The sequence below is a fragment of the Papio anubis genome, chromosome 1 (genome assembly GCF_008728515.1).
Source record: "Papio anubis isolate 15944 chromosome 1, Panubis1.0, whole genome shotgun sequence".
NCBI classification, from domain to species: Eukaryota; Metazoa; Chordata; class Mammalia; order Primates; family Cercopithecidae; genus Papio; species Papio anubis.
In genome coordinates, this window is record NC_044976.1 from 19,181,413 (window position 1) to 19,198,152 (window position 16,740).

General features: G+C 38.2%; 1 protein-coding gene across 31 annotated transcripts in view; it reads right to left on the minus strand.

Moving 5' to 3' along the window:
* EIF4G3 (eukaryotic translation initiation factor 4 gamma 3) overlaps positions 1-16,740 on the minus strand; it is a 376,290-nt gene that overhangs the window by 133,004 nt on the left and 226,546 nt on the right. For 24 of the 31 annotated variants that reach the window (XR_004183106.1, XR_004183116.1, XR_004183111.1 and 21 more), the window contains one exon: positions 6,469-6,577. Coding sequence is in view for 27 of the 31 variants with exons in the window: in XM_031665056.1 (XP_031520916.1) it covers positions 6,469-6,577 (109 nt within the window). In the remaining 4 variants the exon portion in view is untranslated. The remainder of the gene's footprint in view (positions 1-6,468; positions 6,578-16,740) is intronic. The other 7 variants (XM_021936998.2, XM_021937011.2, XM_031665067.1 and 4 more) reach the window with 1 other exon arrangement.

The window sequence follows — 16,740 nt, forward strand, 5'->3', positions numbered from 1 at the left end:
TGAGTCTTTACAATAAACTGCAATTATGTGAAAGCAAATATGCATTGTTTGTCAGATAAACAGGTAGTAAATACTATCATCAAGATATTATTAATTCATTCACTGTAATGACAGTTATTAGCCTTAAAATATACTTTTATTTATAGGGACAGAAGCTGGTGCTTCTAAAATTGGACTTTTCTTAGTTACTGTAGTGATGAGATAGAATCAATAGGCTCTCATTGCCAAATCCCTCAGACTAAGTTGACAGGGCAACAGATAAAAGTATTTCTGGAAAACATGTGTTTATTTTGTGCGCGCGTGTGTGTGCGCACGCGCGTGTGTGTTCATTCTAGATGGAACACGCCATACATAATACATAAATACAAACATGTATTTATCAAAATATCTTTGATGAAAATAATTTCCAGCTCACTGGAGTAACTGCTAAATAAGTCACCCAGATTACATAATGCCACTGTGAAAGCTTATCAGAATAACACCCTTTATGACCACTGACTGAAACCTAGATGCAGTAAATTTCAAAACAGGGCAGGGTGTGATGGCTCATGTCTGTAATCTTAGTACTTTAGGAGGCTGAGACGGGAGGATCTCTTGAGCCTAGGAATTTGCAATAAGCCTCGGCAACATAGTGAGACCTTGTGTCTACAAAAAATAAAAAGATTAGCCAGGTGAGGTGGTGCAGACCTGTAGACCCAGCTACTCGGGAGGCCAAGATGGAAGGATCGTTTGAGCCCAGGAGGATGAGGCTGCAGCAAGCTGTGATCATGCCACTGCACTCCAACCTGGGCAACAGAGCAAGATATTGTCTCAAAATGAAAAAGGGAAAGGAAAAGTGGGGAGAAGGGGAGAGTGGGAGTGGGAGAGGGAGAGGGAAAGGGGGAGGGGGAGGGAGGGGAGGGGGAGGGGGGGGGGGGAGGGGGAAGGAGAGGGAGGGAGGGAGAGGGGGAGAGAGAGAGAGAAGAGAGAGAGAGATTGATTCTCACATTAAATATCTAATAAGAGTATGTCAATTCAATTATTAATGTTGGGAAACAATTTCTGATAGTAAAAAATCAAACAAAAGTAGACCTACAACTGATAAACTTCTATACACTCTTCAGAAAAATCTAGTATTGAAAAAATTAGGCCAGGCACGGTGAGCTCACGCCTGTAAATCCCAGCACTTTGGGAGGCCAAGGGGGAAGATCACTTGAGCCCAGGAGGTCTCAAACTACAAGACCTCATTTCTACAAGCTGGGCATGGTGGTGTGCATTCACGGTCCCAGGTACGCAGGAGGCCAAGGTAAGAGGACCACCTGAGCCCGTGAGGTTGAGGCTGCAGTGAGCTGTCATCGCACCACTGTACTTCAGTCTGGGTGATACAGTAGAGGGAGACTCTATCTTAAACAAAACAAAACAAAAAAATTATGAGTTCTTCATTCTAAAATAAAAGTCCTTTAACCCACTAATTAAAGCTTTCATACAGAAAGCTGAAAACACAGTAGAGCTAAATTTAAAAAACAAAACAAAACACTTATTTTATCCCTCTAAAGACTTCTACTATAAAGAGTTTGGTCACCTTTAAGAATTTGTAGGAATTCCAACTTTAAGAATTTTTCTAATAATCATGAAAGGGGTAGCAAAGACAGATGTCTAGAATATTTAAGGCAACACTATTTATATTATAATACAAGAAAAAAGGACAAAAAAGGAAATCAATTAAATGTTCAACAATAGAGATTTTATTAAAGAAATGATGGTCTGGGCATATAATGGCATACTATGCAATATTTAAAATAGGTTTTTAAAAGAGTATTTAATGATATGGAAAGTTTTTTGTAATAAAATATATGTTTTGTTCTGTTTCGAGACAGTCTTGCTCTGTCGCCTAGGCTGGAGTGCAGTGGTGTGATCTCAGCTCACTGCAACCTCCAGTCTCAAGCAATCTTCCTACCTCAGCCTTCCAAGTATCTGAGACCACACGTACGAGCCACCATACCTGGCTAATATTTTTATTTTTTGTAGAGACGGGGTCTTGCTATATTACTCAGCTGGTCTTGAACTCTTGAGCTCAAGCAATCCTCCTGCCTCGTCCTCCCAAAGTGCTTAGATTACAGGCATGAGCCACCGCATCTGGCAAGAACGTTTATTTTTTTTTTTTTAAGCACGGTACAAAACTGTATGTAGAACCCAATTTGGTAACTTAAAAAAATACTTAGTACTAACATATGTGCATAGGGGAAAATCAGTTTATTAATAATGGCTCTGAGTAATCAGACACATACTTTCTCATTTTGCTTATCTGTAGTTTCCATAAGGAGTGTCAAATTTTAAGAAGAATAAAATTGCTCCCTTTCATTCTCATATGGTGGTGGAATCAATGACCAAGACAAGGGTGTCTTTTGGTTGTCACAAGTCTCTCAATGACTGAAATGCTATTGTCATTTAATAGGCAGAGAGAGGAATACTGAGCATCCTGCAATTTGAGGTACAGTCTCACTTGACAAAAATAGGTCTAAATGCCAACAGAGTCCCAAATGAACAACACTGCTATGGATGGTTGAATTACAAACAGAATACCATTCACTGAACACACTAGGTGCTTTCAACAGGCACTAAGATTAAGACTAAGGCACCAACTAACTCGTTTAATTATCCATATCATATCCTCAATACAATGGATTTAATTTTCTTTCTCACTCAGTAAACAGCAATCATTTCAGCTGTGTACTATCAATACCAAGCAAAAATTTTAATTAATTCAACAGTTGTTCTCTCTACAAACCAATGTGAAGTATTCGCTATGTCTTCATCAGGTGTCAAACAAAGGTAAAATGGTAGATTTGTCTGGAACCTTGGCCTTCATGTAAATATTCTAGCTGTTTCATGTAAAAAACTCTGTAAACCAGAAGCTTAATAATGGCAGCTAACATTTGTTAAGCACTTACTATGTGCCAGGAACTGGGTCAAATACCATACATACATTGTCCCTTTTAATTCTCACAACCACCATTGGGGTAGAAATTATTTGCCTGTTTTACAGACAAGGAAACTGAGGGTTTTAGAGATCAGTCATAGGCCCAAGGTCATGTAAGTAGCAAGTGCTCAAGCCTGAGAATGATTTCAAAGCCCACATTCTTCCAACTTTGTGGAGGAAGGGGGAGGCTTATGGAAAGAGAAGTACTTAAGCCAATCAAGCAGGAGGGAGACTTTAGAGTTAACAGGAGATTCTGTAACTGAGTACAAACTCTCAGTAATGACATTTCTATTGAGAAAGAAAAAAACAATCTGACTACAAAATGTAGAGACTCTGGGAGTAATATAACAATCTTTGAAAAAAGTCAGCTTTTATATGCTAATTTCAAAAGGAATCTATATTTAAGAAGGAAATTTTGAAAAACTCCTTGGCTGGCCGAGGTGGCTCCCATCTGTAATCCCAGCACCTTGGGAGGCCATAGCAGACAGGTCACTTAAGCTTAGGTGTTTGAGACCAGCCTACACAACATGGAAAAATCTCGCCTCTACAAATACAAAAACTAGCTGGGCATGGTGGTTCACGCCTGTAGTTCCAGCTACTCAGGAGGCTGAAGTGAGAGGACTGCCTGAGCGTGGGAGGTGGAGGCTGCAGTGAGCCATGATCATGTCACTGCACTCCATCCTGGGTGACAGAACGAAACCCTGTCTCAAAATAGAAGAAAAAAGAAAAAAAAATCCTCAGTGTAAAGAAAAAAAAAAAAAACATTTTCTCTGAAAAAATAGTAAGCCCTTTCTAACGTTACATAAATTTAATTTAAAAAAAAAAACTCTGAAAACAGTAATATTTTAGATATCGGCAGGCTAATAGATGACATCAGAAAAGCTACTGTTTGACCAGTCAAGAAAGAAAAAAGAGAGAGAGAGAGAGATGAAAGAAAGAACAAGAGAGTGAGAGAGCAAGTGAAAGGGAGGGAGGGAGGGAGGGAAGGAAGGAAGGAAGGAAGGAAGGAAGGAAGGAAGGAAGGAAGGAAGGAAGGAAGGAAGGAAGGGAGGGAGAAAGAAAAAAGGAGAGAAAGAGTGAAAGGGAGAGAGAAAGGGAAAGAGAGAGAAACAGAGAAAGAGAGTTAGTTTTCTGGTGAATAGGTGGTACTAAAAGGAAGATAATAGTAATCCCAGAGAGTTACTTATAACCTCTGAAATGCACTTAAAATACTACAAGTGTTTCTTTTCATCAAGGTAACCTGAATACTTTCCAATTAAGTCTATATTATGCACCAGTTTGATATGTTGATGTTGTTATTCAAATTTCCACTAAGCAAAACAAAAACAAAAACCTGAGAGGAAATAAAGTCTGCATTCCTTGTCTGGAAATCTGGGCCTAAATATGACAAAATGCAGGGATCTCATAATCTAAAAATTTTAACATTATTTTTCACAAAATAATGGCAAATGCAATAATACTGTCTTCAGGAAGGATAGAACTATCATCATCAAAGTATGTGATAAACTTTTTAAAAATCCTGGCACAGCTACAGAGAAAGTCTGCACAGAGGATAAATTTTAAGGCCTCTTTGCATGGGAAGTATTCAATATGCTTAGCATAATTCTAACCAGTAAAAGGATTACACATTTGCAAAAGCGCAATCAAGTTTTGAAGGGAAATACTCTGAGAATTATTACCCACTAAGATTAAAAACATTCTGAACTTTGACTCAAAACTACCTTGTCATTGAAGGTAGCGAGTGGACTTCCACATTTGGTCTCTACAACCTGTAATTTTGCAAGGTAAATGGTTTTACTATTTAAAAAATTCGCTTGAAGCATGCAGGAGTTCTCCTTTAACTCAAAATGTTGCTGAAAGAAGTCCTTGACAGTGTAATTTTTTGAAGCATGCCAGATTAGGATCACTGACTATCTTTTGGTTTAAAACTATCTTACATAACAAATACAATATAGGACCTGACTGTTTAAGAGTATCAGGCTTCTCAATACTCAGGGGGGAAATGAAATTTCTATATTAAAAACACATGATCATAATCTTTGTTTGATGTAAAAATCATTGAAATCATACATTAGAAGCACATCTTCCAGAAAGTTTATAAATGTGATTAACCTGCAGTCTACCCAAAAAACTTTAATATTAAATACGTCGATTTTATGGGCCACTCCTAAATATTTTTTGAAGGATAATTTTTAGTATGGGCATGGTGTCTCAGGCCTGTAATCCCAGCACTTTGGGAGGCTGAGGCAGGCGGATCACTTGAGGTCAGGAATTCAAGACCAGCCTGGCCAACATGGTGAAACCCCGTCTCTACTAAAAATACAAAAATTAGCTGCGCATGGTGGTGCATGCTTGTAATTCCAGCTACTCGGGAGGCTGAGGCAGGAGAATAGCTTGAGCCCAGGAGGAGGAGGCTGCAGTGAGTCAAGACTGCACCACTGCACTCCAGCCTAGGCAACAGAGCAAGACACTGTCTCAAAAAAAAAAAAAAAAAAGACAATAAGTTTTAGAAAATCTATATACTAACCATAGAGCTATAGAATAAACAAATGGTTTGGAGGAATGAATAATTCAAGAAAGTTAGAAGGTAAATGGCTTCCATATATGATATCCAATCATTTTTAGAAATCTGAAACATAAAGCAAGGTCAAAGTTACTTGCTTCCTCGAACTGTGTTTAGAATTATCTCTCAATTTTAGCAAAGGTCAAGTTAAAATCCAACTAGGCAGGAAAGAAAGACTATGATATCCCACTTCCTGGTATGAGATTTCCCTTACATTTTCTATTATACTCCCAAAGGCACAGTATTTATTTCAACAAACATTTGGCACCTTCATGTTCAAGTTCAACAGGAGCAGAGACCTTAGTGTACTATTCCTTAATATAGCATTAATGGCTATAATTTACTAAGCATTTTTCATGTGATAGGCACGTTCCCACAGTAATCCTGTCAGGCATGTAGGTCTTTATTCCATTCTACAAGTGAAGAAACTGAGACACACAAGGTCAGTGGCTCAACAGATCAAATAACTAGTGCATGATGGAGCCGGGAGTTGAACTTGGATCCATCTCCAACTGTGGCTATAGAAGCCCAGTCTTGTAAGAAGAAATGCTTTATCTTTTTTTTTTTTTTTTTAAATAGCAAGATACCTAGGGACATGCTGAATATATAAGCTAAACTGTATTGTTCTTGTAAAGTAATATATGCTATGATTTCTCCCTCCACCTCTCACCTTGTTTTAAAGGGCGGTTTAAGGCAGCTAACCTTTTACCTATATACAGATACTAACAGTGAGAGATTAAACAAATGTATGAAAAAATTTTACCAATTATCCCTACTTTAGTTTCTTAGAGGCAGAATACTTTAATTTTCTGCCTCAAAGCTTTGTTTAAAGGTGGGTGTCTAAATAATCCTTGGATGCTGTACTCTTACTCCTGAATGCTGAGGGAAATGAAATTAATAAAAAAGAGACTGAAGATAAGAGGGAGGAAAACAGTCATACACAAACCTTGCTTCTGGTCGCTAGCTGCAGTGACAGGGGTGCTGGCAGCAAGATGAGCGCTCTCCACAGTCCCATAAACCACAGGGCTGTGCTCAGGGACCTGGCTGGGCAGCTGCTGGGATTTGAAGTACAAAAAAGGGTGATAATGAGCGTGCGAACATAAAAACTAGCAACATGGAACCCAAGCGAGTAGGGAAGACAGTAGAGCACGGGAGATCACAAAATTAAAAAAGGAAAGCAAGGAAAAAATATATAGTCCAATTTAATAAATTCAAAAGTACATGGGAAGACAGGGAAGATAAAGAAAGAGGCAGCAGAAAAAGGGGAAGGAAAAGAAATGATTACTATTAACCACAGCAAGAGAAGACAGCACAACAATCATTAGTACAATTTATTCCCCAGTATTCCTTCTAAGGACAAGCCGACTTGTCAACCTAACAACAGATGTCACATCTGAGAGGGAATTTAACACTCTCCCAAAGACCAAAATTGATTTGGTCAACTTCATGTATAAATTATCTAGCAAACCAGTACAAACAGAAAATGTAATGAGACTGAAAACCAGTTACAGATTCAAGAAAACAATACTGAAAAATGATTCCTGCTACTCATCCATGTAATCATACAGGTGAAATACTTTGAAAGTATATAATAAAGCAATTTCACCATAAAATGTCTATAGGTTCTGGGTCAAGTATGGTATTTTCAGAATCAGAAATCTTGAGTAAAATACCGGGTTTTTCAGAGATACGAGGAAACTCTCATTTTCACTCAGGCATTGTATTAGAATGAAAAATGCCCATCAAAATCCAAGCAGGGTAGGTTGAGAAAAATCACAGCTACTGCTCAACTTAGAGGAACAGAATTACACAAGAGAGGACATGAACACTCATTCTACATCACATTCCAGGCAGGTATTCATTCAGGATTTGAGGGTTACACAAGCAACAAAACAAAGCAGTGTCTCTCCTCGGAGATCTAAGGTCAATATTTTTGGTATCTATAATATCCTACAATGAATTATATCAGTGCTATCAAAGTAGAGCTCCTATACAATTCTATTTTTCTTTTTCTTCTGAGGAGTAGGGATGGGGAGATTAAGATGTAAGTAAGTGTGGGCAAATAGAGACACTTAAAAAGTGAGAGTTCATAAAAAATATTTTCAAGTCGGTGTCACTTAAAATGGGAATATAAAATGAAATGGACACATACAATTTAGGATGATAGATATCATTTAAGTAACAATGCTTTTCAGAATGTACAACATTAAATTTATATTTGAGTATATAAGGATTGTATAGAATAATAGACAGAAATAGTGAAAATGCTATCCTTTCACCTATTCATTAGACCGTGAAAATGTTCATATTCCACAATTACTTCTAAATGAAGACTACTAAAATTATATTTCTATATAAAAAAATGGAGAGTTACTGTTTTCACAGGGACAAATAAAGAAAACAGCACTGCCGTAATTACTCTGGATCCGTAGTTTCAGTGGGAAAAAAAATGCACTACTGAAATTCAATAGAAAGGTTCATAGCTAAAAATAAAAACACTGATTTTTCAGTTCTACAGGTTGAAAACAGATCTGGAACAAAGGAAACACTCCATGTTATTTAGCATTCATTAAGCAGTTATCCACATTTCTCAGGAAAGAAAGATTTGTAAGTTGTATCATTTACCTGAAAGGAAAAAAATATTAACTACTCCAATCGCCTGGGAAATTAATAACCAAATAAAAAGCGGGGGGGCAGGTTAAGTGCTAAAAGCAGGTCACAAAATGACATTCACAGAAAAAGTAAGATGTTTAAGACAGTAAAAGGCTACTAGAGTCAATGATTTTTCCATCTAAAATACCTTCAATCATATAAAAGATGGACATTTTAAAATTAACGAAGTCCTAAAAAGAATCTATGTATAAAGAGTCGTAAGAAAGGAATGAGATAATATGTTTAAGTTACAATTTGAAATCCAAGTATCCAGTACACAAGTATATATCCATAAAATGCTCGGAAAGTACTTCTCAGTTTTCACAGCAGTGAAATGTAGAACTAAAGATCCTATAGTCTCCTTCAACTTCATCATTTTATAAGCCTCCAGCAGTACTAATAAAATCATAACATATTAACATGTAATTCAATACTTTTTTTTTTTTTTTTTGAGACAGAGTCTTGCTCTGTCAGCAGGCAGGAGAGCAGTGACACAACCTCGGCTCACTGAAACCTCCGCCTCCCAGGTTCAAGTGATTTCCTTGCCTCAGCCTCCTGAGTAGCTGGGGCTACAGGTGTGTGCCACCACACCCAACTAGTTTTTTGTATTTTAGTAGAGACGGGACTTCACCATGTTGGCCAGGGTGGTCTTTATCTCCTGACCACATGATCCGCCTGCCTTGGCATCCCAAAGTGCTGGGAATACAGGCGTAAGCCACCGTGCCCGGCCAGAATTCAATACTTTAATCTTGCTCAGAATTAGTTTTAATTTAGGATAATCTTCTCAAATTGTATTTTAACCATTAATTTCATCTCTTCTCTCCTAAAGAAGTAACTCAACCAGGGCAGGCACTGTGGCTCATACCTGTAAACCCAGCACTCTGGGAGGCCAAAGCAGGCAGATCACCTGAGGTCAGGAGTTCGAGACCAGCCTGGCCAACATGATGAAACCCCGTCTCTACCAAAAATACAAAAATTAGCTGGGAGTGGTGGCAGGTGCCTGTACTTCCAGCTACTCGGGAGGCTGAGGCAGGAGAATTGCTTGAACCCGGGAGTTGGAGGTTGCAGTGAGCCAAGATTGCATCACTGCACTCCAGCCTAGGTGACAAGAGCAAGGCTCCATCTCCAAAAAAACAAACAAACAAACAAACAAACAAAAAAACCCATCTATTACAAAGGAGTTTCTTATCTTCCCAAAGCTCAAATAATCATGAACTATTTTACTAATCAATAAGTCAGAACAATCAGGAAACATACCAAGTACTGTGACATAAAACATCACATCCAATGCTGTGTGCATTTTGATACATATAAAGAAACTAAGCTAGATGGTTAAGAATATATTTAAGGAATTTCAAAGCCACTGCATTTTAGTCAATTCACTATTGGTGGGAATGAAAACTTATAAAATCATTCTGGAAAGGCAATTGCTATCAAAATATAAAACAACTCAATAAAGATGCTAAGGAAGTCAGAGTTAAAAGGTCAGGGTCATTTAGCAACTCTTTGCAACAGCTTATAATTTATGTAAATAGTAAAATCCCCCATCAAATTTTTCAAAATCAAGGTTCTGATTGGTACAAGGAAAAAAATAAAATGTTTCTCTTATAAACTGGAATGAAAAGAGTTTAAGGGAGGATAAGATAGTCGATTCCTGATAGTGTTTGAGAAAAATTCTTTATAAATTCTCCTTTAGAATCTACTCAAAGATTTATATACTAAATGTAAAGTACTGACCTCAAGAGATCATGGTAAGCTTAGGCCCACATACTGGAGGAATTCGTTTTTTAAAAACATAATGTTTACCTAGTAAGTAAACAGGCAACAGAATCTAAAATTGTTCTTAAATATTTCTTTCCACAATTTAAAATTCATTTTTCCTTTTTTTTTTTTCTTTTTTTGAGACGGAGTCTCACTCTGCCGCCCAGGCTGGAATGCAGTGGCCGCATCTCAGCTCACTACAAGTTCCGTCTCCCGGGTTTACGCCATTCTCCTGCCTCAGCCTCCCGAGTAGCTGGGACTACAGGCGCTCGCCATTCTCCTGCCTCAGCCTCCCGAGTAGCTGGGACTACAGGCGCTCGCCACGTCGCTCGGCTAGTTTTTGGTATTTTTAGTAGAAACGGGGTTTCACCGTGTTAGCCAGGATGGTCTCGATCTCCTGACCTCGTGATCCGCCCGTCTCAGCCTCCCAAAGTGCTGGGATTACAGGCTTGAGCCACCGCGCCCGCCCCATTTTTCTTTACAAAGGCATATTGTTTTGCCCAGAAAGGGGGTCACCTTATTTTGTCTTCTATTTTAATCACATAAATGATAGAATACTTACATAGGTGGGTATAGACAAGGGTCAACAACTATGCCCCTGGGGCCATATACCTGATTTTATACTGTCCACAAGGTAAGTTTCTACAATTTCAAATGTTGGCGGGGGAAGCAAGAGATAAACAGTATTTCTTGACACATGAAAATTATACAAAATTCAAATTTTGGTGCCCATAAATAACATGTTATTGGAAGAGACACACCCATCCATTTATATATTATCTATAACTGCTTTTGTGCCACAATGGCAGAATTGAAGAGTGCTAAAAGAGACAATATGGTTGCAAAGTCTAAAATATTTACTATCTGGCCCACTACAGAAAATATTCGCTGAACTCTACTATAATTGACTTAGAGAAAGCCAGAGACTTCAAATAGTTACATAAATATAAGCAAAAAGTTGATTTACTGTTATCACAAGAATACCATTCAATGACTTTAAAATAATCCTGTATAGGCCGGGCGCGGTGGCTCAAGCCTGTAATCCCAGCACTTTGGGAGGCCGAGACGGGCGGATCACGAGGTCAGGAGATGGAGACCATCCTGGCTAACACGGTGAAACCCTGTCTCTACTAAAAAAATACAAAAAACTAGCCAGGCGAGGTGGCGGGTGCCTGTAGTCCCACCTACTCGGGAGGCTGAGGCAGGAGAATGGCGTAAACCCGGGAGGTGGAGCTTGCAGTGAGCTGAGATCCGGCCACTGCACTCCAGCCTTGGCGACAGAGTGAGACTCCGTCTCAAAATAATAATAATAATAATAATAATAATCCTGTATAAATACCTCATGTATTTAACATATATAAAATATGTGGATGAACAAGTATAGCCTCCACTGAGAAACACCATGAAGGTTAAGAAACAAAACAAAGGCCAGGCACGGTGCCTCATGCCTATAATCCCAGCACTTTGGGAGGCTGAGGCGGGTGGATCACAAGGTTAAGATTTCAAGACCAGTCTGGCCAAGACGGTGAAACCCCGTCTCTACTAAAAATACAAAAATTAGCTGGACACGGTGGCAGGCACTTATAATCCCAGCTACTCGGGAGGCTGAGGCAGAAGAATTGTTCGAACTCAGGGGACGGAGGATGCAGTGAGCCAAGATCGTGCCACTGCACTCCAGCCTAGGCAACAGAGTGAGACTCCGTCTCAAAAAAAAAGCAGCAGCAAAACAATAGTATATTTAACAATGCCAGGAAAAAGTACCAAAATATGCTTCTTTCTTAAGGAGGAATTTCTCCCATTCTCTCATTAGAAATGTGTGTGTCAATATATGCGTATTTCCTCCTGATGTTTAACTTGCACAAAACACTATGAACCCACTCAAGGCTAAGACAAAATTCCTGGGTTCATGGAGCTTACACTCTATCAAAGGAAACATATGGCATAAACCACAAAATTAATCATTTAATTACCATAGGTACAAATGCTTTACTGGGGAAGTAAGAGTAAAAAGATGACCCATAATCTGGGGTTCTGACTGTGATGTGTGTGAGGAAGATATTCTGAGTAAGCAACATTCAGGCTGAGCTTCAAAAAATCAATGTGAATGTTGGCATGTAGGAAGAAGGGCAGGTAGACGCATCTCATGCAGAGAGAACACATGTATGAAAGCTCTAAAAGGAAAAGTATTTCGTGATCACCTACCTTACGTAAAAGGTAAGAGGGATGCAGAAAAAACAGAGGAATCTGGTGCGAAATGAGGCAGGCAGGAGTCAGGCAGATGGGCCTTACAGGTCGGACCAAGGGTTTTGGTCTTTATCCTCATAGCAATGGGAAGCCAGGGCCAGGTTTTAAGCAGCAATGTGATATAATCAGATTTGTGTTTTATTTTGTAGGTATTTTTTCTTTTTCTTTTTTTTTTTTTTTTGAGACAGAATCTCACTCTGTCACCCTGGCTGGAGTGCAGTGGCGCAATCACAGCTCACTGCAGCCTCGACCTCTTGAGTTCAAGTGTTCCTCTCACCTCAGCCTCCTAAGCAGCTAGGACCACAGGTGTGTACCAACATGCCCAGTGATTTTTTTTCTATTTTTTGTAGAGTTGGGGTCCCAGTATTTTGCCTGGGCTGGTCTTGAACTCCTGGGCTCAAGTAATCCTCCCGCCTCAGCCTCCTAAAATGTGGAGATTACAGGCATGAGCCATCACACCTGGCTGATATTTTATAAAGATAATTCTGACCACTGCATGGAGAATGAACTAGAGCAAGGAAACAGCAGTCACAAGAAAACAGTTTTCAAAGTTACTTCAGTAGTCCAAGGGCAATAATTTTGGTGGTAATAATGGGGGGCAGTGACTGAATTTTACTTAAACTGACTGGGCTTGATTAGGTAACTGATGAGACATGGTAGAGAGGGGATCTATGAGGACAGAGAGGTAAAAAGAAAAACATTAGGTTTCTGGTTTCTGAGATAGGGGCCAGTCTGAGAAAGGGAACACTGGAGGAGACATAAGGTTTGGAAGTCATAGGTTTGGTTAGAGGAAAACCATGAACTCCAGTTTTGAGGTTGAAGTGCTTGTGAAATACCTGAGTACAGAGATCAAGTCAAAAATTAGGTATCTAACCTGAAGTTCTGAAGTGTTCTCATAATATAATAATATATGACATGCCATAACAAGCACCTCCTTTCATACAAAGGCAATAAAAAAATAAATAATGACCATAGCAATAATATAATAGTAACAATAATTCCACTGAACTCTAAGGCAGGAATTATAGGATATAAGGACTACAACAGTCATCAGCCACATAGATCAGTTCTTTCTATACTAATTAATCCTATACTAATATGGTTTGACTGTGTCCCCACTCAAATCTCATCTTGTAGTTCCCATAATCCCCATATATACTTCAAAAATTCTATGAATATGGACTCCTTGAAAGCAATGAAAGGTTGCCAAGGTCAGAAATGATGAGAGGAAACCCAGACACTCAAAATAAAAGCTTGATGGCAGACTTAAAAGGGCTTAAGAAAAATGATTTTTAAAGTTCTTGGAGGCAAAAGGAACCCTCAAAACTATACAAATACATGGAAATTAAATAATCTGTTTCTAAATGATATCTGGGTTAATAATGAAATCAAGATGGAAAAATTATCTGAATCAAATGATAATAATGACACAAGTTATCAAAACTTCTGGAGTACAGCAAAAGAAGTGCCAAGAGCAAAGTTTGCAGCACTAAATGCCTACATCAAAAAGTCTGAAAGAGCACAAACTGACAACCTAATGTGTGTGTACCTCAAGGAATTAGAAAAACAAGCACAAGCACAAACTAAACAAGACTCTCTCTCAAAAAAAAAAAAAGAAAAATAACAAAAATTGCAGCAAAACTAAATAAAATTCAAACAAAAAAAGCATTACAAAAGATCAATGTTTCAAAGAAACATTGGTTCTTTGAAAAAATAGATAGCCCATTCACTAGATTAACCAAGAAAAGAGAGAAGATCCAAATAAGCTCAATTAGAAATGGAACTGGAGACACTACAACAGACACCAGAGAAATAAAAAAGATCACTTGAGACTACTATGAACAACTTTATGCATACAAACTATAAAACCTAAAGGAAATGGATAAATTCCTGGAAACATACCACACTCCTACATTAAATCAGGAGGAAAGAGAAACCCTGAACAGACCAATGACAAGCAGCAAGATTGAATCAGATTTTTAAATTTGCAACACACAAAAAAAAGCCTGGGACCAGATGGATTCATGGCTATATTCTACCAGACATTCAAAGAAGAATTGATACCAATCCTACTGAAACTATTCCAAGTGATTGGGAAAGAGAGAATCCTCCCTAAATCACTCTATGAAGCCAGTATCACCCTGATACCTAAGCCAGGAAAGAACACACAAAAAAACAAAAACTATAGACCAATTTCCATGATGAACACAGATGTAAAAACTGTCAATAAAATACTAGCTAACCAAATGCAACAGCACATCAAAAAGATAATTTATCATGATCAAGTGGGTTTTATTTCAAGGATGCAGGGATGGTTTAACATATGTAAGTCAATAAATGTGATACATCACATAAAAAGAATTATAAACAAAAACCATATGACCATCTCAATAGATGCGGAAAAAGCATTCAACAAAATCCAGCATCCATTTATGATAAAATCCTCAACTAAGTGGGCATAAAAGGGACTTACTTCAAAATAGCAAAATCCATATATGATAGACCCACAGTCAATATCACAATGAATGAGAAAAAGTTGAAAGTATTCTCCCTGACAACAGGAACAAAACAGGGATGCCTACTTTCACCACCTCTATTCAACATAGTTTTGGCTGTTCCAGCTAGAGCAATTAAGTAAGAGAAAGAAATAAAGGGCACCCAAATTGGAAAAGAGGAAGTCAAACTATCGCTGTTGGCAGATGATACAATTGTACACCTAGAAAACCCTGCCAGGCGCGGTGGTTCACGCCTGTAATCCCAGCACTTTGGGAGGCCGAGGCGGGTGGATCACAAGGTCAGGAGATTGAGACCATCCCGGCTAACACAGTGAAATCCCGTCTCTACTAAAAATACAAAAAATTAATCGGGCGTGGTGGTGTGCACCTGTAGTCCCAGCTACTCAGAGGCTGAGGCAGGAGAATGGTGTGAACCCGGGAGGCGGAGCTTGCAGTGTGCTGAGATCCAGCCTGGGCGACAAAGCGAGACTCCGCCTCAAAAAAAAAAAAAAAAAAAAAAAGAAAACCCTAGAGACTCCTTCAAAAGACTCCTAAATTTGATAAAGGAGTTCAGTAAAGTCTCAGGTTACAAAATCAATGGACACAAACCAGCAGCACTGCTATATACCAACAACAACCAAGCTGAGAATTAAATCAAGAATTCAATACCTTTCACGACAGCTGCACAAATAAAATGAAATGCCTAGGAATATACTTAACCAAGGAGGTGAAAGATCTCTACAAGGAGAAATACAAAACATTACTGAAAGAAATCACAGATGACATAAACAAATGGAAATGCATCCTATAATCACAGACTAGAAGAATCAATGTTGTGAAAATGGCCATACTATACTAAAAGCAATCTACACATTCAATGTAATTCTCATCAAAATACCAACATGTTTCACAGAATCAGAAAAAACAATCCTAAAATTCATAAGGAACCAAAAAAGGGCCCAAGTAGCCAAAGCAATCCTAGGCAAAAAGGAGAAATCTGTGAGCATCACATTACTTCAAATTATACAAGGTTACAGTAAACAAAACAACATGGTACTGGTATAAAAGTAGGCACATAAACTAATGGAACAGAATAAAGAACCCAAAAATAAAGCCAATAAAGTACAGCCAACTGATCTTCAACAAAGCATACAAAAACATAAATTGGGGAATAGACACCCTATTTAACAAATAGTGCTGGAAAAACTGGCAAACCTCATGTAAAAGACTGAAACTGGATCCCTATTTCTCACCTTATACAAAAATCAACTCAAGATAGATCAAAGACTTAAATATAAGACCTGAAACTGGAAAAATTCTAGAAGATAACATTGCAAAAACTCTTCTAGACACCAGCCCAGGCAAATTATTCATGACTAAGACCCCAAAGCAAATGCAACAAAAACACAAATAAATAAATGGAACCTAATTAAACTAAAAACCTGCACAGCTAAAGAAACAATAGAGTAAAAAGACAACCCATAGAGATGCAAACTACACATCTGATGGACTGGCATCCAGAAATCTACAAGGAACTCAAACAAATCAACAATAATAATAATAATAATCCCATCAAAAAGTGGGCAAAGGACATGAATAGACATTTCTCAAAAGAAGATACATAAATTGGCCTACAAACAATATGAAAGAATGCTTAACATCACTAATGATCATGGAAATGCAAATTAAAACCACAAAGCGATACCATCTTACTGCTGCAAGAATGGCCATTATTAAAAAGTCAAAAAACAATAGATGCTGGTGTGGATGTGGGGAAAAGGGAATGCTTATACACTGCTGGTGGGAATGTAAAACTGGTGAGAATGCATAACCTCTATGGAAAACAGTACAAAGATTCCTTAAAGAGCTAAAAGTAGATCTACCATTTGATCCAGCAACCCCACTACTGGGTATCTACACAAAGGAAACGAAGTCATTATATGAAAAAGAGATTTGCAAACATACGTTTACAGCAGTACAATTCACAATTGCAAAGATGTGGAACTAACCTAAGTGCATTTTGATATATAAGTGTACATATCAAAAATAAACTCTGGCTGGGCACG